Genomic DNA, 21,464 nt, shown 5'->3' with positions numbered 1-21,464 from the left:
GGGGTTCCAAGTAAGCAGAGTCAAGTTGAAAATGTGATGAAAATGTCAGCAGATTGCATGCCAATGTTTGCCCTGGGAACGATGTCCCTGGATATGGCATAAGAATGAGTCCTTTACAAAAATCAAACCTGCCATTTTTTGAGACCCGGCTATGGAGGAAATCGCTGCTGCCTTCTCTGGCTTTCTTCTTTTACCCTGAGTCTGAGAAAAAGCCACAGACCAAGCAGCATGTATACTGTCACCTTAATATCCTCTATTTTTGTGTTTTGTTTTCATCTTCAGGCCGCCTTGCTATAATGACCCCACCCACATTGAGCTTTTACTTAATTTTAATGGAAAATGACCAAAACCGAGCAGAGTTGAGTCAAGCTGAGCAGGTGATAATGGAAAAGAGACACAGGTAGAGATCTGTATCTTCTTTTTGCAACATCCTGAAAGAGTTCAAGACTGAAGACGTCTATAGGCTGCTTACAGATTGACTAATACTAAAGAACTGAAGGAAAATGCATAGTTATCTTATTTATGTAATTAAACTAGAAAATATTACTTATTGAATCTTTATGTTCTTTTCTTCTAGTCATATTAGTTGCGTGAAATACATAAAGGGAGCTACAGAGATCATATATTAAAGTTGATCTTTTCCAGCCCTCCTCGAAGTAAAAACAAAGAAGGAAGAATAATTCAGTAAATTTGTGAAGAAAGCTCTTTAACCATCATCTAGGGAAAGATTAAAGAGCATTACAGCAGTGTCCTTTGTTTTTCTTAGATGTCCCTGAAAGCATAGCAGTGGTGAGCCTTTTATTATCATGGCAACAGTCAGCGGGCAAACCCCACGTGAAATGGGGTTTTATTATCCACGAAACTACACCAAACATTAGTCCTCTAACTGTTGATGCCGAACTTCAATCCGTTTTTTTTTCTTTTTGTCATCACACCGTGTCCTCGTTTGAAGCATCTCTCTGTGTTGGAAAAGCTCAGTGCTGTCTCTAAGCAACCTCCTTACCACCTGTGATGGTGAGCGGAAGGTTGCAGCGTCCCTGTGTGTGTGTGTGTGTGTGTGTGTGTTAGTGAATGACACAGGAGGTAAAACACAAAAGAAACCCTTTGGTGCTTGAAAATATAGTGAGTGACAACTCTCAAAATTCAGTAGCTAGTACTGAAAAATGAGGATAAGGGAAAAGAGAGAATGTGGCCTTTTAGAGGTTCAAAAATTCCACAGATTCACAAAGGTGCAGAGAGTTGGAGGGCAGAAGAGTGAGAGGAGAGTGTCAGGAGACAGCATTTAGAGGTGGGGGGTGGGTGGTGACAGAGGATGACAGAAGAGAGCAGGAGGGATAAATCTTTCATCTGAACATTGCTAGCGGCTTTCTTTTTTATGAGAAATAGGAAACACAATCCAATATTAATATGAGCGTGCGCATGTGGGTCTTTTTGCAAATGTGTGCGTGAGTCAGTCCCAGCTCTGACCAGCGCTAGATGTGGCTGTGCTTTCATTAGCTCTTCTTCAGACTGACATAAAAGGGAGTCATGAGTTTTTGGAAAATAGAGAGGCCGGTGAAATCAAATGAGAGTAAAAACATGGAGGGGATTTTTAAAAAAAAGAAGAGATGTTTCAGTGTACGCGAGGATAAAACCTAAAAGGGCTTGATTATAAGAGAAACAGAGAAAAGTAAGTCACAGAAGAGAAGCAAATAAAAGGTTGGAAGGAAAGACAACCAAGTAGCAGTTGGATTGCTGCTTGAGTCTGAGCTTATGATTTATTTCTTTCATTATCTTGAAAATCTTTTGTTACACCTGTTAAACTAAGAGGCCGAATACAAATTACATCTTGTTAGTGGCTTGGAGAGGGGGCGTGTTGTTGAAATATGATCTGCACTGAGGACGGTGCTAGAAACTTTGAAAACCACATGAAATACACACCATATTCACTAGCTGCAAGGCTAAACAAAGATGCCGCTTCAATTAAATAAGCAGGGGGCAAAAGAGTTCAAGCACTCTCTAAATTTAATTCAAAGTGGCCATAGATCTAGTTACTGAATTATCATCCTCAGTAACATGGTGGATTTTTAAAAATTGATATATAAATCATTGTTGGGTTTCTTTTTTTTATTTTTATTATTACGTTATACTGGCTCACAGAGAGTTTATAGTTTGTGTTCACGTGGATGGGAACATACCTTTGAAATAGTGGTTGAAAAGGTTTGTTACACTGGAGTGATAAGAAAAGAGAACTCTGTATACGATCCAGTCATCAGTAACCCATATCTGATTTCAATGAGCGCAAGCCTTCTTTCAAGGTTGTCACCATGTGTACCTCTGCATGGTATCTGCTACTTTTAGAGTGCCCCACATTGTACACAAAGAATATTTGATACACGTGACCTATACCCCGGTCATTGTCTTCTTGCCTCTGGTTCCTTTGCCTCAAAGCAACGTTTAAGCTGGAGGGTTCTTGTTTTGACGTACTAGACAAGTTCCATTTTTTACCATGATAGGAAGAGTTGCATAACATACATACATTCACGCATACATTTTTAAAAGTTCCATCCATCCATTTTCTTGCTGTAATCTAATTCTGAGTCATGGTGGGTTTGAAGCTTATCCTAGCTGTCATAGGACAAAAGACGGGGATACACCACAGCCAGGTGGCCAGTCTATTTCAGGGCTATCAGAGAGGCAAAAAAGCCTCTCTCACACACAGACACTCACACCTACAGCCAATTTAGAGCACTGATATCTTTGTACAAACAGGTACAGGGGGAACATGCAAGCTCCATATAGGGAAGTCCTTGGCAGCCAGCAGATTCAAACCTAGGAACTTCTTTTTTTGAGGTGACAGTCTTAACCACCACATAATCCTGTTGCCCGGTAAAAAGTGTTTACCTTAATTAGTTTAGTGTAATTAAGAGGACACAAAGCATCAAAACAGACATGTTGTACTTATTTTACCTTTTTTGTTAGCAGCCTTTAAAGTCACCTCATTGCAATCCAACTCAAGACCTACCTAATGGCTTAGAGCAGGGGTGGGCAACTCCAGGCCTAGAGGGCCGGTGTCCTGCAGGTTTTAGATTTCATCCTGGGTCAACACACCTGAATCAAATGAATTACCAGGCCTCTGGAGAACTTCAAGACATGTTGAGGAGGTAATTTAGCCATTTAAATCAGCTGTGTTGGATCAAGGACACATCTAAAACCTGCAGGACACCGGCCCCCGAGGCCTGGAGTTACTCACCCCTGGTTTAGAGTGTCCTCCTCCACGATAAAAAAAACAACCATTCAGGAAACACTCTTAAGTGTCGGAGACCTGGATGGTATGCAAAGCACCATTAAAGTAGCTCTTGAATACTGTGACGGTCATCATCAACTAAGACACTTTAAAGTGACTTCATTAAACACACGCATAGTTCCACATAAAAGGGATATTAAAAAAAATATTTCAATATTGAATGGACTGCTATAAAATTTGGTGCATGGAATCCACACCACACAATTTAAGCTGAACTTAAGCTTCTGCTTCAGTGGATGTGAGTGGAAATGAGTCATAAATGTCAAGTCGAGCCAACGTTTATTCATGACTTAAGCTTTAACTGGAGAGAGAAGGGGTAAAAAAGGAGAGACTTTAGGAAAATAACAGAAATAACTAGAACTCCAGGTGGACTGAAATGAGTCAGTGGCTGAGCAAAAGATAAACACAGGCAAACAAAAACAGCAGAAGTGGCCCGACATTCAAGTATCGATACCAATGATGCTATTGGTATCGATATGATACTAGTGAGATGGGCTGCCCTGTGTCACCCCTCTTCAGTAGTTTTCCACTAATTCTATTGTTCTGTCCTCCCCAGACTCGTATCTGTGGCTAAGGCAGCTCTTACTCCTCATTTTATGACAGGCAGACACCCACTGTCAATAGATTCCTCAGTTACACACCAAAGTTTATAGCTAAACCAACTCATTTGGCACTTCAGAGGATGGGTTCGGCAACTGAATTTCATTCTTGAGAACTTTAAGGCCACATGAAATGCTTTGAGAATAAATGTCCACAATTGTCCTTTAAACAGGGGTTGACAACGTCATCCTAACAAAACACACTCTTAGAAATCCTTTCCTGTTCTTCTGATCTCCAGCCACTCTCTATTATCTAAGCAAACCTAAACACATTCTATTCTAATCGCTGGTTTATTCTACTCACAATGGATGAATAAAATTTGCAGAAGAGCACCACTGCACACACAATCCACTGTAAGCTAACATACAGCTAGCATCTAAACTCTCTGAGTTTAAGCCTAGTGCTAGCCTCACTTTGGCTGTCCAGGGGTGAGTTCAACTAAACCCTCCTGTTATGTTGTTGAACAACGTTCCTGGGTCAATTTGACCTGGGGCATGTTTACTCATCCAAAAGTGTCAGAAGCACTGGCATTGATTATTTTACAGTTTTCTTGTATAATTTTGATTTTTTTCGTTTTCTGTAGTGATGCAGATGACATGTGACATCTGTTCTGTTCTGGGTCAATCTGTCCCGCAACATAACAGGAGGGTTAAAAAAATGTAGTTTACGCCTAGATGACCTGGTTCTTTGACTTACACACAAATGCCTGTAAACTCTGTGAGACTTTCCAGTTAGCCTCAGCTATGGGCTACCTCTTTACCACTGATTAGCTAATAGCATAATAATAACGCCTACGTCAAATTCCTCATTTCAGCACAGTTGTTGCATTTACTAACAAAAGCTCCCTTTTCCTTGATTGCACAAGAGCTCTGTAATAAAGGGTGATAAACGTTCACCCCTACCTTTTCACTGTTTGGACATTGTGTCCTTTTTTCTCATCCATCCAGTAATGAAAATGAAACTTAAAATAATCCTTTACCTTTGGGTATTCATTTTTCAGAGACACATGCAAAAATATTTTTGAATTCCTCCAGTCTCCAACAGCTTTCAGCCCCACTGTGGGTTTTATAATGTGTACTTCTGTTTCTTCATTTGCATTTAGTTCATGTTGTTATCCAAAACGTCGATGTTTTATAAATGATGATAAATAATTAAAAGAAAACAATCACCTCTGAGAATAGAGGAAAATCCTCAAAGTAAATCTATTTTAATTATTCTATTAAGCTTATATAGATGAGTCACGATGTCAGCACATACCATATAGGTGGGTGCGACACGTGGATTTTGGGGAGTGCTCCCATATTGTTCACGTGGATCTCTCTACACGATCACACGCATACACACACAGACTTTAAAAAGTCATGCTTCACAGAAACGGCGTATCCTGTGGGACTTTGAACGAGTCCTGAGGTACTTGAATCAAAGTCTCAGCAGAAACGCACATGCAGAATATGAAACATCTGTCTCGCCCGCTGCCTGATTAAGAAGTCTGCTGCGGTGATGCTTCCAACAGACTGATAAGCTGATATGTATCTGGCACATTTCCACAAAATTTAGGACACTGTGTAAAATGTGAATTCAATGATTTCTAATAACTTAAAGCCTGCAGGCATCCCTCTGTGTAATCAGATTTCATTATAAAGACATCTACAGGAAACAGTACTGAATATTAGTGATATTACATAAAAAAAAAACAGTGGGAATCACTGCATGAATTTAAGAACACTTCCAAAAATTAACTCTACCATGCAAAGAAATACCAAGAAGATCCAGCCTGCTGCAGAAAGACTTCTGTCCTTCATTTCAGGATAAATGAACAGTTAAGAAACAGACATGCATACATACACTACGATCATTTCAACAAGAAGATATATGAAGGAAGCCACATAAAACACGTTGGAGGCTCTGCCATGGTTTCATCTGCATTTCAGCCAGTGCCATTGGATATCTTGTCTAAACTGATGGAATTGTGCACGCAGAAAAGTACCATCAGATTTGAATCTACCATGCAATACCATCTAGAAAGCATCTGATTGGCTACACACTCATTTTTTAGCATGACAATGATCCCAAGCACATTGTCAAAGCAATACAAGTGAACATGGATAGAAAAAGACACAATAGAACATTATCAATCATGCACAGGTCTCAACAGAATCTCAACATCTCAGCGTTTTTGAAGCAGTGTGGGACCATCTTGACAGATCAGCACAAAAGGCAGCCAACATCCAAAGAAGAATGTCTTTCTAGAAGCCTGGAGAACTATTCCTGAGGATTTTTTAAGGAAATCAGAAGAAAGCTTACCTCAGGGAGTTCAGGCTATGTTGAAGAATAAAGATGGTCATACCAAATATTGACTTTCAAACTCATTAGAATTATATAAACTATTTTTAACCTTAAATATTGTATATGAGTATTTTTGCATGTTTCAGTGCATTGCTGCACTTATTTCCCATTTTCCTATCAAAATGCAGGTGTTGGAACAATATATAGTGCAGTTCAGACGACAGAAAAAACTTATTTCAACAGGCCAGTGCCAAAGCACATTCCTACAGATTGTGGTGAAAAGAAGAGGTGATGCAACGTAGTGGTAAACACGCTCTTGTCCCAGGGATTTAAAAAAATCATGTCACTGCAATCAAGCTCAGAATGAAAACATGTTTTTTCTCTGTATCAACATTAATATTTTCTCATAGTACTTTTCACAGAAAATATTGTGTTTACATGATTTGCAAAGACAGCACAGTGGTGCAGTAGTGTGAAAGGTTTGTCTGTGTTGTGTCACATTAAATTGGATAAGCAGTTAAGATAATGGATGAATGGAGAGTTTAATTCTCGCTTTCTGGCCTTTTTCTTTTGCAAGCTTCCCAAAATAATGAACATTTAAGTAATTTAAGTAACATTTTGATTCAGTCTGATTCTGAAAACACTGAAAACACCTTGAGCCTAGCCCCCTGAATAGGTTACAAAATTTCAATAAGATGCACAAATAACAGCTAATCTAATACTCTTTAGTAAAGGGTTCTGCAAGCTAATATATTCTGTCACTTGACTCTGCTCTGCTCTAGCATTTTGTGCGTTTGTATGGTTTAGAAAGATGTGTCTTTCTCATGAGTAACTGTGTGTGAACTGAATGTTCCCCATGGAATAAAGTTCATCTTGTTATCTGAAAGTGTGAATAAGGTGTTCTTCAAAGAGTTTTCATCTCTACATTGTCATTGGATCTGAGACCGGCCCGAAGCTTTCAGCTGAAAGCTAGAAGTTTCCTGCAAACAGACAGAAGAGCAAAACTTGTCTTGGAAAGTCCTGAAATGAAGGACAGAAGTCTTTCTGCAGCAGTAGCAATATAGCCGTGCTTATTGTAAGAACAGACAAAATCAGGCTTTAAAACTGAAAACGTATTTAAACTGTGTAAAGATTTAACAGATTTAGGTGTATTTATTAGGGTTTTTTTTGCCATAAGCTACATTTTTTGCTTTTACTTTTGTCAGAGAAGGATGACATTATACGGGGCAAATGCTTTACCCCCCAACCCCCTCTCCCCCAATCACTTGGGTTGAAAGAGATGAGTAAACACACTGATTTATATCCAGATCACTTTAACCTGGCACCACTCCCGGTCGCATGTAGATAAAGAAGACAAGGCTGACTGGATACTGAATCTCTTTATTATTCCTCTGGGAAACACGCTAACAACAGCTGAGAGGTGTCAGGCAACATTAAAAGGTTTGTGTACGTCACTCTTTACTCACATTTTCTCTTCATATGCCAGATGGAGACTCCTGTGATTCATGAATGCATTACAAGGTCAAATTAGAAGAAGAGCAGGTGAAGGAATATGAGCCTTTATCAAGGCTATGTTCTACTTAATACTGGTATTTTGCTTTTTTGGTATGTTTTTGCTTTAAATTTTACACTTTGCTAATGTTTCATTAAAAATCTTCTTCCATTTTCTTTTCTCCCCCTCATGCATTCACTTCTCCTCATTCTTTATCACTCTCTTTTCAGTAGGATGATGTGGCGTATACGCCGGCGCTCCAGGACAATCTGTCTGTCCTTGGCCTTCGTCACCATTTTCATTCACCTCCTCCTGGCTCTTGTTTCATTTTCCATTTACCACCAGCCTTGTGACACCCCACTGCCACCCAGGACACACATTCCAAGAGACCTGGCACACACCAACTACACCTCTGTGGTGATCAGAGGTCCAGCTGAGCTACCAACTGATAATATACAAACAGATTCTTCCCATAAAGATGGAAAGAAGATGGTTAAGAGTCATGTACGACCACTTTCTGACAAAGGAGGCAAAAATGCCTCAATTGAGTCAGACTTGCTAAAGCTGGAGGCGTTGTTTGGTCACCCACTTTACAACATGCCCAGCCCTCCTGTCCCTGAAGAGGACTGGCTGCTGAGGGTGAAACCAAAAGTCAAGGCGAGTGAGAGGAGCTCCCAGAGGTGGTCAGTATGATCCACTTAATATGCAAAGACCGTATGCTTGTGACTCATGCTTCCTTTGACAGCATCACTCCTCAACACCATAGTCAAACAGTACTTTAGCTTTCTAAAACCACTTTCCTTCACCAATCTTTGCTTTGGATATTTTGCTTTAGCACCTTTCAGTTCATATTCAGCTCACTTTTACTTTGTTACTGAAACGTCTCATACAGTTAAATTCATAATTTGCTGGATAAAGATGCAGTTTTTGTAGTTCTTGGTCTGCACACCATCCCAGCGGAGTTAAAGTCAAACTAATACATGATTGAAGGGCAGAATTTCAGCTGTGTTTCCTTCCTTGAGTTGCATGGGAATAATTCTGTCATCGTGCAGGTCTTTTGGTCACAATGAACTAACCAAGGGATTCTTTTCTTTTTAAGAATGTGCCAGATTGTTGACTGACCCCTTAATTCTTTAATAGATGTATCTATTGTTTCAGCATAATGATATACTCCTCCTTGGGCCTCATATTTGAACTCCAAAAAGCTATGAATTGAATCAGATGTTAATTCTACCCCATTTGTCATGAAACAATAAGAGAACAGGCCTCATCTGGCCATATATTGCTTTTCAGTCAATCATATGCATAAAAATGGCCTTTGTATAAAAATCTGTCCGTAATTCCTAAAGAGTTCATGCACAGTTTTAAAAAAACAAAAGATAGAAAAAACGAATTAAAGCAGAGAGTGTGCAGTTCAGTCAAATACTAACTGTTTAATTGAAAATCCACTGGGGTGTATGGAAGCAGAAGTACAAAAAATGTATCTATGTCCTAAAAATTATGAGCCTAACTGTAAGTGCAACACTGTAAACTGTACAAACTGTTTCCACAGTAACTACAAGACATTAGATGAAGCAATAAAAAGCTCCAACCTAATCACAGTATTTCTAATTTCACAGTATTCCACAGTAATTCTGGTTTTATTGCACCTCTTTGTATATTTCTCTGAAAACATGGTCGGTCAAGATTTTCACCAGATGGGTGAGACTGCAGGGAGCACACACAGTATCTTGTTGCTGCTGACAGTGTTGCTCCATGTATTCAGCTACTGTGGCCCATATTGATGTAGCCTAAGCAAAACTAAACATATGGGCTACAGTTTTCACAGGCACAACAAGAAATGTGAAGATGCTGTGCTGGCTTTGTGAAATACACTGAATATGCTGCGGTTGCTGCTGATCAAAGCGTTCCCAGCTGGCTTCTTTTACATTTGGCCTCGCTTCTGCGTGTTCTGTTGACATCTTTAAGCGTTCATTGCAACTATAGTAAAGCAACCAACGTGTCTAACAGCAGTTAATCTTCAAGTAATTCCTCTCCCCTTCGGTTGTCTTTTCCTGTGCATCTGTCTAACAGTGAGCAGACACACCCACACACACAGACAGTGAAACAGCGAGCAGAGGACAGCAGTGACACAGCCGAGGCTCTCAGCTAGATTAAAACTAAAACCTTAAAAAGTGCTCATCAGTTTGGTAAATAACACTGACTGAATGCTCCGTGCTCCACTTGTCCCTCCACTTGTAATGTAGTGTGGGAGGTCGCTCTCTCAGCCTCTTTGTGAACAGTGGTATGGATTGCAGTTCTCTAGTCATGAATGGTCATGACTGGATGAATGTGTGTCTAATTTTAAAATGCTTGGTTGAAGTAGAAGAGTGCTTTGTAGGTGCATTTCATTCACCAAATGCAATCATTATTCAGGGTGAGTGCGAGCCAGGACGGCTATGAGGATGTTCACTGGAACAGCAGCAGTAGCAGCCACCCTCCGTGGCTGCGCTTTCACCTGGGCATCTCCCGCTGGCAGCTCTACCCCCATCATGACCCCAACATGGAGCCCCTGATGCAGCAGCTCGCCACCCATCGCATCGTCAGCACAGGTGTGATATTCAGATTCCGAGTTTTATGTTTTTCTTTTGGGCGAGCTAGTAAACGCCTCTTTATAATGCTTTCCTTTTGCTGTTATTCAACAGTATCAATGTATGGTTACAGCAGAACCTGATGCCACATGCTAATGATGATGTGCCACAGCTGAGGTGTCAGACAACCATGGGCTGGGGGTTTTCAGAGTAGTAAACTGAAGCATCTGAGTCAGTTTTTAGTTGAGATAAATAAATTGGTGTGTTAAAGACTGCAGCCTGCTCATGAAATGTTGGTTGTCCTTGATGACTCCAGGACAACCAACATTAAAATTACGCTCAACCTGTAAAGGTTTGTGGGCTACAGGGAGGGTAAGAGCAGAATAAAGAGCAGGCTTGTTGTGAGTGTGTGACACCTGAGGTTTAGGGCCTGTCTTTCAATTTTAGATTCACTGTGAAGTTTCAGTGAAATGAAAGCCACTGTGAGGGACCCTGGGGGCTCAGCAGAGGATGAGCAGGAATACTTGAACTACTGACCGTGTAGCAAACTTAAAAATACACATTTCTTTATGTTTGAACTTCTACACTGATAATAAAGTTTGGGTGGGAGGGGACTGTCTGGATGGTCCACAAACACGACTTACTTGTCAAAAAGTGTAACAGTATATACTATCAGTCATTATGTGCAGTGCCTTGAAAGTGTTTGCCCCTTCCTGATTTCCTAGGTTTTTGCGCATTTGAGTGTTAGACAAAGATAACCCGAGTAAATATAAAATGCAGATGATCCTCTGGACTTTGGGAAAATAGTCTGAAGAGACAAAAGATTAACCTTTTAGAAGGTTTGGGTCTCGTAGCATCTCCTGTAAAAGTAACACAGCAATTCATGAAAAGAACATCATATCAACAGTCAGCAGTGGTAGAGTGATGGTTTGTGGCTGCTTTGTTCCCTTAAAACAAAGACTATTTGCTGTAATTGATGGAAACATGAATTCTGCTCTCTGCCAGAAAATCCTGATAGTGAATGCCCGACTGTCAGTTCATGCCCTGATCTGAAACACACCAGCACGTCTACTTCTGAATGGTTAAAAAACAAAATGAAGGTTTTGGAGTGGCCCAGTCAAAGTCCAGACTCAAATCTGGTGGAGATGCTTTGACCTTAGGGGCTATGCATGCTTGAAAACCATCCAGTTTGGCTGAATTACAACAATTCTGCAAAGAAGAGTCAGAATTCCTCCACAGTGATGTGAAAGACTCATTGTCAATGATCAGAAACACTTAATTGCTGTTCTTTCTGCCAGTGGTGGCACACTCAGTTTTTGGGTTTAGGGGCAATTAGTTTTTCCCACAGGGCAAGCAAAGGGTTTGGATAGCTTTTGTCCCTCAATAAATTAAACCATCATTTGAAAAATGCATTTTCTATTTATTTGGTTTGTCTCTGCATAATATTAAACATTTTTTTTTGATGATCTGAAAAGTGTGACAATGTGCAAAAGACTAAGAAAGAGAAAATACTTTTTCACAGCACCATCTGTCCATTGGTGCCATGAAGTTGGGATAAAATGTCATATCAAAATATATTCTATAGTTTCCTGTTATGATAGGTAACGGTGGTGTCAGTGATGGTGTCAAATATTAACATTTTTCTTGAAAAATGCTCTTGCTGTAAATAGATTCCTGTGTAACCTTATTCACCAGTCAGGCCTTGATGACTCCTTTCACCAAAATAAACTGAAGGACACTTAACAAGAAGAAACTCACCAATAGCAGTGAACTGAATCACACGTACAGTACATGGCAAAATATATTGTAATACTAACATGTTAACATATTCAACGGTGCTCAAAGATAGTGAAGTGCAGTCTTGACCATCTCCAAGAAAACTATATTATCAGAGCTGCTCCAGTACATTCAGCAGCAATATCTCTCTAACATTTCCTAACATTACCCACCCAAAGCTAGAGGTCATACCAAACAGATATAGCGCAGGTAGAAAAACTCTGAGTGTTGACGTAAGATGTGTTTCACTGATTGGATTCAGCAATTAATTTGTAGTAGGAACAAAATGTTATTTCAGCTTTGAAAGACAATATAGCCTTGGCTGAACAAGCAAGGCCATAAACACAGGCTGAGATGGGTTTTTTGTTACCTTGTTTGGCATGGCATGTGAATGAAACTTCATACAACCTTGTTAAAAGAAACCGTTGTTGAAAAGCACAAGGCCGCACGCTCCATGTGTGTAAATAATTGTAGAGATTCACAGAGATTCACTAAAACTACAGTTGTTTGTATCGTAGCACAGTTGCAAGCATAACTGTGAAAAGTATGTTTGTAAATTCAGTTCAGGATCACTTAAATTTAGATTTTTCAAAGTTCTTAGGATTGCTTTATAAGGTTTTTTCTGGAAGAGTAGCCTTCCAGAAAAAATGTGAGTAAAGGACAGATGTTCCTGTTAAAATGTTACTGCATTAACTGTGGAAAAATGAGAATACGATTTTATCCATCCATCCATCCATCCATCCATCCATCCATCCATCCATTTTCTTCCATTTATCCAGTTTAGGGTTGTGGGTGATGGAGCCTCTCCCAGTTGTCACACGGTGAGAGTCAGGCGACTTCCTGGACAAGTTGCCTGTCTGTTTCTATAAAATGCCGTCTTGTGAAAAACTAAGAATGATTCAGTAGCTTGTAGAACCACTTTTAGCAGCAATAACTTGAATAACTGAATTTAGTCAGTCAGGTGAAGGCCTGCACATTGACTGGGTCATCGCAGCACCTCTTTTTCAGTCACTCTGTTCTAGATTTGCTGCTGTGCTTGGGATCAAGATCCTGTTGCGTGACCCAGTTTTAGTTGTCAGAACACACATTTGACCCTAAAATAATTGTTATATATTGTTAGTTCGCGATCAACACAATGATCTGGTGCTCCGAACTGTAACATTTAACCTGCTAACTGAGGCTTGTAGAGTCTGAGATGTAGCTCTTGGGTTTTTTGCAGTTTTCTGAGCATTACAGGGTCTCACCTGACCTGGGTTGAATTTTCTGGGACGTCCATTCCTGAGACGATTGTGTTAACACACACCTGAAAACCTCTGCTTTAACAGAGGCGGTCGCATTAATGCTGTGCATTTAATTATCAGTGCCTGGCTGCTACTTACCCTCTTGACTGTGGAAGCAGTAATAGTGTGCTTAGGTTTTTACAGCACTGCATAGACACATGACCTTATAATGCTGTTTGTGGTAGATATACATTGTCTTTGTGAAGTGCCAATATGTGTGAGAAACACGTTGTGTGGACATTTAGGTGTTTATCCTCAGATTGATAGAAATGTGCTATTTGCATGATGACACACATTTGCTCTTTTTCCAAAGACTTTCTAGGAAATAAAGTCTCTGCTATCACAATGTATGTGTGTGTGTGTGTGTGTGTGTGTGTCTGTGCGCGTGCATGTGTGTATGTGCTTTTTCCTGAACAATGGCCAGTGTATTGTCACAGCGTGGCGTATTATTTGTGTGTTTGTGAGTGTGTATGCACTTTGTTGCTATGGTAACACCCTCTGTATTGTATTCCAGTGCAGAAATCTGGGGGTACTCAGTTGAAGCTGGTGATGTCATTTCCCAGCTATGGACAAGCCATGTTCAAGCCCATGAAGTAAGCTGCTAATGGCAAACCTCTACACAGTCATCATAGCTCTCAGTGTGTATAAGACTCCTTTATGGCCTCTTGAAACAAGAACAATAAGTGGAGATGGGAAACATGGATGTCTAAGTCGTCAGACAGCTGTATTGTTTGAGTGAATAGTAGAAAAAATGTGTCTCAAACTCCTACTGTCTGTGTGCACTTGTTCAAATCTAGTGAGTCAATAAATAGACTCTTTCTGATGTGCATTTTTATCTTTACTGACAGGCAGGAGAGAGATGAAGAAACCAACTACAACCTGTACTATTTCTCTGACTTTGAGCGGCACAATGCAGAAATTGCAGCTTTTCATCTGGATAGGTATCAAGTCAAATTTCTCTTATCCAAAAGGGCACAGCAACACACTATTACAGAGAGCACCACAAGGGAAACGGTGGACAAAATAGCCACATAAAAAAATGCAAGTTATGTAACACTATTATAGTTTCTTATCTCTTCTCTTCTCAGCCTTTTTTTGGGGGTCTTTTATCTCTGCACTTAATCCTGTCCTCATCTCACACTTTGTTTCACACTCTCTGCAGGATTTTGGGTTACAGGAGAATCCCCCCTGTGGCTGGGAGGCTGGTGGATGTGGTCAAGGAGATCAAAGACGTCACTACTGACCGCAAGCTGGCACGAACCTTTTTTGCCTCCCCTGGTAACACTCCAGTACACCCTTTATTAATTCAGCAGGCTTTAAACGCCCTCATATGTCAACCTATTATAAATTCATTTTATTTTTCATATTTTCACATCACCAAAAACATTTTTCTGTCATTTTTTCCTGTTCACTTGCTTGCTTTTCTCCTTCTCTGTGCACCTCTGGCTCCCCCTAGTGGGAAATCAGTGCTTCTACGGCCAGTGCTCCTACTACTGCTCAACAGAGCACGCTGTGTGTGGCCGCCCCAGGGACCTGGAGGGCTCCTTGGCTGTCATGCTACCAGATCTCTCCCTGGCAAGGCGCAAGACCTGGAGATCTCCGTGGAGACGTTCCTACAGCCGAAGCAAGCTGGCAAAGTTAGTGGACGCCCTGGGCTGTCCAGCCATACAGAAAACAAATGTGCTCAGTGATAAAGGAAAGCTTACACCCTGCACTATATCAGTACAAAGTTATTAATATAGTGTTTACAAAAGTTTTAGCAGTGGCATAAATTTGATACACTTTGCCACCTAATTTGTTTTGTTTCTATGGTTTAGCAAATAGCAAACATAAGCATGTCATAACTCTAACTGTCATAACTGGCAAATAAATCAAAGATATGCAAAGAGTCAGCATTAAAGTGTCGACACTTGTGCTTCATAACTACTGCAGTTCCCCGTGGCAGGCTGGATATTAGCTCGTGAACCAAATCCTGTTTCCTTGGTGATTTCATTCCTGCCTGATCCGTGCACAGCAAAATCTCCAGTGTTAAATTAACACTAGTACTATACTAACACCGAGCAGTGCTGATTTTCTAACACTGGAAAATAACTCAAAATGTTAGAAATATTCCAGTGTTAGAAAATTTAGCACTGCTCTGTGTTAGTCATTGTAAATCTTCAGAACTGACTAGGTTACTTTTAAAAATATAACACTGTCAAAAGTGTTCATTTAACACTCAGATGAGTGGACACATATAGACACTCTCTAGTGTTAATTTAACAGGGGAGATGTTGCTGTGTGTGTGAAGCTGGTGACGGTTTGTTGGCTGATTGCTGACTATTTGCATTCATTTGGTTTATTCGCCAATCAAAGTCGTTGAAAAATACGAGAAGCCCATGAGTAACTATTTGTATTTGGTTTGTAAAATTCACAATATATCTCATAGCGTGTTTTTAGCACCTCCTGGCCAACACGCACAACTGCACACTGATCTCTGGACTGCTTCTTTGCCAGCTGCTCTTCATACTCATCTTCCCACCCTCCGGTCCCACCACTACTGCATAAATAAGAGAGGCAAAATCAGAGGCTGTGAAACAGCTGTGCCAGCCAGCCTCTCCTGGCACTGCCCCCTGAAACCTCTGCTCCACCTCTCCCCCTGCAGCTGAGCTACAATCATACCCCATTACTGCAATGTTTACCAAGTGATGCAGGATTTAGTATCCCAGCATCTTCTAAACTCCCACCCCATGTAGTCTGCTGTTCTTGTCATACTGTCTCCTGAAACAGAACTGCTAACCTGTAGGTTTACTTACCTAAAGTATATGTTCCTCGCAAATATCTAACTGCTGTTTAGTCTTATGTATCCTGTAAAAACAGAATAGAAATCCTACATTTAGAAACTACCTGCAGTTCCCAGATAGCTGTCCTCATATTTCCTACACTTGACCCTTCTGTATAAGTAGGCTGTGAACTTAATGTTCATTTCTTTAACAGAAACTCATAAAACTTTGATTAATTACGCTGTACATCATGGGTTGTAGTTAACATGATTTAGTTTTCTGCTGGAGGTGATCATTCAATCCATTTGAATAATGAGCTGTGGCTCATTTGAATGCTAATAAAAAGCTGGATGTTCCTGCTCTATTTTATCTTACAAAGAACGTGGTTTTCAGGTGGGAGACAGAACCCGAGTACTGCTCCACGGTGAAAAAGACACCGCCATACGACAAGGGCACACGACTGGTGGACTTCATAGACATGGTCATACTGGACTTCTTGATGAGTATGTTTTTGTCTGTTGCATTGTCCAGATTGGATTTTTAAAGGATGAATTTCTGTTACAGATGACCCAGCAAACAAGGGAGCCTTCAGGGAATGTTCCCTAAAGGTTCCCTGAGCAGGCAATTTGACATCTAATAGGAGAGGGGAAAAAAACTTCTTGCCATGTAGTGGAAAAGTGAAGTCATCAGTAATATTTAAAATACGCTATATTCCACCTGTGATTTTATTTTCCCAAGTATAATAAAAATATCTATTAGAGATTGGGGTTTAGGCCTATTTTCTGAGTATGAAAAGATGCTGTTTATATCATTGATTATATTACATTAAATATAACTTTTATAAGACACTTAATAAGCGCTCTGCCACCTAAAAACATCCAAAAAAATGTCTGACTTTGTTTCCTGCTGCTACGTTATTATTCCGAAAAGCAGCGAGGTTAAAGGTCACCACGAACACTTTAAACTCGGCGTGCTTGACTTTCTCAATCAGACCCACTAACTCTGCAGACCGGCGTAAGCGTCTGGACGTTACCGTGGCAACGAGCCTTCGTAGTAACAACTTCACAGGTAAGACTCGCCGAAGTATTTGTTAGTTCTTAGTTTAATATTTGGTTTATTAAAAGTAGTTTTTTGAGCTTCGGAGCTAACGCCCGCTGCTGTCTAGTTGTGTAAACGCTGAGCTTCACTGTAAGTCCGTTAAACTTGGGTAAGGACTACTAAAGTATGTGTTAACTTTTTATAACAAGTTTAGCAACTTGCTAGCTTATTTGAGGCTCGTCTCCTTATGCTTATTTAAAAGGATAAAATGTCATTTTCAACTGCACGATCTGACTAAGGCAGCGAAACATATACTGTAGCCAAGCGTCTCTTTGTGTGTTGTTTATTTGTGTTGGATGTACTTGCACTAGACAGTAATTTTACTCGTTTAAAAAGTCGGACTTCCTCAATTTTATTAGAAAGTCCGACTTTTTAAACGTATTGTAGTGTCGTCTCAATCATTCCCCTGCTATTGTGTGCAGCATTCTTTTTTATTAATTCAATGAAAAGCTTTGAATGAACATCTGTGTGAACGTGGAACTGGTTTAACTAGAAAGAAGTATAAGTAGTAGTACTTTAAAGCTATTCACTACCTTAAATTGTGTTTGCTGCTTACAATCGGCATACAATTTCATATGCAGTACATCTGTCTACAGTTTTAAAGCTTAGTTAAAAATGCAGGGTTTATATCTTGTGCCAGTATAGTTTGTGATTCAGGCTAAATTTACCTATTTGTCCCTCTCCTCAGAAATTCCAGAGTAAGTCCTATTGCATGATTAACACCGGTTTGTGACACAAGAGCTGCTGATGGTATTCCCTGGAGATCAGCATGTTTGATGCCGCCTCACAGGAAAGATCCCGTGATGGATCGTCTCAGAGCCGTGGTAAAGATGTTGCTAGGCCTGGTCACAAGGCGAAGAAAAAGACTCACTCTCCTAAAGTGACTTTACCACCTCTGTGCCCGGAGCCGTTTCGTGTCTTATCAGCTTCTGCAGCCAAGCCCCTGTTCAGTTGTTCCTCTCTCCTCAAAAATGTCCACTCTGATGGACATTTGTCATTGGCAGACTTGCCTCATATTATTGCTAAAGTAGGACCTGGGATAGCCATAGGCAACACAAAATGGAAAGAAGGACCTCAATTAATGGCTTCAACACTAGGGACAGAAATCCCTGTTAGAATTACTCAGTCGACAACAGAAAGGTACATAATAATACTTACAGATAATTAGACTTTGGCTTTTGTGATACTTTTCAATGCAGTATTTGTTGGGTGTAAGTGTCATTCCAGATAGCATTTATGTTAAAGATAGTTATAATTTATAGCATCAACAAATAAAATTGTTGTCACACTTCCTGTAAATGAGAGAAACTCCTAAATGAATTTCTTGTGTTTCATTTTTTCAGTATTCAGGAAAAAGGTGAATCAAAAACAGCCAAAACTTGCAAGTATAAAAAGATAGCAACCTTGAAACATGGGAGGGCTACCAAACCAAGTATATCTCCCCTCACTGGCGCAGAAGTTGTTCAGATTTTGGTTCAGAAAAGAGACCTGGGAGAATATGAGATTTATTACCTCAAAACAGTAGATGGGGATGCTTACAGGTAAAGATGAGAAAGATTATTTAACACTTGAGTTGAGTTTCATGGTTTGGTAAATCTTCCCTTGTCAAACCATAAATCCACTGACGCATGTCCTCTTTGTTTTTAGACCCTATGACCTGCGAGTTGTCCATCCCAGTGAAGCTGGTCCTGAGCACTATGTCTTCACCTCTAAAACTGTCCTGCATGTTACCCAGACGGGTATTGGTGGAACTGTCAGTCTGGCAGAGTGGTATAGACAGTATGTGCTGTGGACAGATTTGCAGAAAATTGCATTTTTCAGGGACTTTAGACTGCAGAAAGCTTTTTTCTGGTAATAAATGTTAATGTTATACCTTTTGCATAACTCCGTGTATAAACTATTTCCTTTTTTCTTTACATTTATTGTTTCCTTTGAATTGTATTTTTTTTTTTCCCAGGTGGCATCAAAACACGCGCAAGAGAATTTTTCAGCGCCGGAGAAAGAATCTGGAGGACATGCTGCTCATAGCTGTACCTCAGTTCAGGAATGCCCTGCATCTATTAAAAGGGTGAGTTAAAGCCAGCAACAGTCTAAAGTTTTCAACTTTGAGACAGGTTCAGATTTTCAACAATAAAATATCTTTGACAGAGTAATTGAAGAACTAAAAGAGACACACTGGATGCCTCTGGATGTGTGTGAATGCCACACATTGACGGAATTTAAGAACATACTGATAAGCAAGAATCAGGAGTGTCTGCAGATATTGGAGAAGTTATCACAGTATCACACTCTCACCCTAAATATGGTACTACACCACAGTCAACTTTTATGGTTTCATCATAAGAGACAACAAAGCCTTTTTTTTAATCAAATGATCTCTAATGACAATTTAATATCCTCAGGTGAAAGAAGACAGCTATAAGAAACACCAGGAGCTGCAGCTACACTTAAAACTTGCTAACGATCCAAAGAGCTTCCACAAACCCATACATTTGCTCATGGCTCATCAGCGCAAGCTGAAGAAAGAGTTGGCCCAGTCTGAAAGCACCTTGAAGAAATTGGGAAATTTTGCAGCTCTTGTGCATCAGATGATTGTGCAGAGTCTCGTGACAGTCATACTAGAAGATGCTATTTCATTTCTCGATCTTTTAAAGGTTGAAAATGAACTCTTATTAACTGTTTGTGGTTGGAAAAAATGTTGATTTTAGCTGTACAAGTCTTTATTTTTCTCTTTCACCCAGTATTTTTATTGTTTACTGTTCTCAAACAATAACCAGAAGAATTACTGATATAAACCTACAATAACTGTGGAGCACCACTGCTGCATGAAGTAATAGATGATGTGTTAGATGAAGTAAAATGACAATGAAGTTATATTTAATGAAATTAACTTTATGTATATTGTCATTCGTTAGAGCAAGGAACTGCCAAAGCGCTCTCTCTTCCACACCGAGCTGCGTTTCAGTGCTGATAATCAGCTGACGGTGGAGCCGCCAATACATCTGTTCAAAGAAGCAGTGAGCCAAGCACTTCTCACTGTAGGCGACTCTATTATTCAGGTAATTTACACGTTTCAGCAGATGCAAACACAGGAGCAGTTTCATTTCTGCAGGGCAATCATCATGTACAGAGGGGAAATAATTATTGGATGCTCTGCTGAATTTGTAAGTTTGGTCACTTCCAAAGAAATGAACAGTTTCTAATTTTTATGGTTGTTTCATTTTAATGGAGAGAGACAGAATATTAATACAAAATCCAGACAAAAAAACATTACAGAAAAGTTATAAATTGATTTGCATGTCACTGAATAAAATAAACATTCGATCCTCCCTTAAAACGCAACTTAGTACTTGGTGAAGAAGAACAACGATAACACGTTTCTTCTACTTGGTCACCAGGAGGGCTTTTGGCCCATTCCTCATTTTAGAAACTCTTTAAATCCTCTAGGTTTTTAAACCTGCTTGGTAACTCAAATATTCAGCTCCTCCAACAGATTTTCTACAAAATTGGGTCTGGAGACTGGCAAGGCCCCTCCATCATCTTAATGTACTTTTTGCTAGCCACTTCAGTGTTGCCTTGGTGGTATGTTTTCGAGTCATTGTTATGTTGAAATGACCCATCTTCAGTGTTTTGACTGCAGAAAAGAGGTTCTCAATCAAGATCTTACATTGCATAGCCCAATCCGTTCTATGCAGTTGGATTTGTCATAACTAATGGACTGATTAGATTCAAGATGCAGACTCGGAGGAATTAAAGTGAGACAACAACAGAATGTGACAACAGAAGGATTTCCAGTTACTGATTCCTAAGCTCCGCAGAATATTTCTCCACAGGAATTCTGTCTCTCGCAGTAACTCACTCTGAAATTACGCAGAGAAGAACGAGCAGGTGAGCCAACTTCTCTGTTTCCAGTCTAATGATCAGGCGACAAATGAAGGCTGCTGATCAATACTGATCAGACGATTACCAACATGGGAATTAATCAACTCAGTTGCGCTGACCTGGAGGGCAGGCAGCAGGGGAGAATCTTGCCACTGAAACACAAGGTGTGGTTAGTCATCCACACAGACACACACATGCACTCACACACAGAGAAAGGAGAGATAGAAATTGCAGAGAGGAGCAAGATGAAATGAATGAGCCAGCACAGGAGGACTGGAGGACCATGACAGGAATGTAAGTGGTGTGCTTTGATTGATTGGTTGTAATCTTTGTGCCATGAGGGCTGCGTTTTAAGGCAGAAAATAGTTATTTAGCTCAATAACATACAGATTATTTTAACATTTATAGAATTTGTTTTTTTCTGGATTTTTT

At 40.0% G+C, this 21,464-nt stretch overlaps 2 protein-coding genes across 3 annotated transcripts in view; both read left to right on the top strand.

Annotated features, from left to right (window-relative positions):
* Window positions 1-7,563: 7,563 nt before the first annotated feature.
* Window positions 7,564-21,464, top strand: part of fam20cl (family with sequence similarity 20 member C, like) — a 35,101-nt gene continuing 21,200 nt past the window's right edge. The window contains exons 1-8 of one of the 2 annotated variants that reach the window (XM_005749820.1): window positions 7,564-7,612; window positions 7,895-8,347; window positions 10,080-10,255; window positions 13,805-13,883; window positions 14,139-14,231; window positions 14,453-14,568; window positions 14,747-14,927; window positions 16,446-16,555. In XM_005749820.1, the coding sequence (XP_005749877.1) occupies window positions 7,899-8,347; window positions 10,080-10,255; window positions 13,805-13,883; window positions 14,139-14,231; window positions 14,453-14,568; window positions 14,747-14,927; window positions 16,446-16,555 (1,204 nt within the window). In that variant the 5' untranslated portion in view covers window positions 7,564-7,612; window positions 7,895-7,898. The remainder of the gene's footprint in view (window positions 7,613-7,894; window positions 8,348-10,079; window positions 10,256-13,804; window positions 13,884-14,138; window positions 14,232-14,452; window positions 14,569-14,746; window positions 14,928-16,445; window positions 16,556-21,464) is intronic. The other variant, XM_005749821.1, reaches the window with a different exon arrangement.
* Window positions 17,056-21,464, top strand: part of dnhd1 (dynein heavy chain domain 1) — a 24,290-nt gene continuing 19,881 nt past the window's right edge. Inside the window, exons 1-8 of the mRNA XM_005749826.1 lie at window positions 17,056-17,120; window positions 17,839-18,290; window positions 18,494-18,691; window positions 18,798-19,001; window positions 19,108-19,218; window positions 19,299-19,455; window positions 19,553-19,804; window positions 20,066-20,209. Of these exons, the coding sequence (XP_005749883.1) occupies window positions 17,920-18,290; window positions 18,494-18,691; window positions 18,798-19,001; window positions 19,108-19,218; window positions 19,299-19,455; window positions 19,553-19,804; window positions 20,066-20,209 (1,437 nt within the window). The 5' untranslated portion in view covers window positions 17,056-17,120; window positions 17,839-17,919. The remainder of the gene's footprint in view (window positions 17,121-17,838; window positions 18,291-18,493; window positions 18,692-18,797; window positions 19,002-19,107; window positions 19,219-19,298; window positions 19,456-19,552; window positions 19,805-20,065; window positions 20,210-21,464) is intronic.

This window comes from Pundamilia nyererei, unplaced genomic scaffold (assembly GCF_000239375.1).
Source record: "Pundamilia nyererei isolate P.nyererei 1_Seehausen unplaced genomic scaffold, PunNye1.0 scaffold00255, whole genome shotgun sequence".
NCBI lineage: Eukaryota > Metazoa > Chordata > Actinopteri > Cichliformes > Cichlidae > Pundamilia > Pundamilia nyererei.
This window is presented reverse-complemented; position numbering and strand designations above follow the sequence as displayed.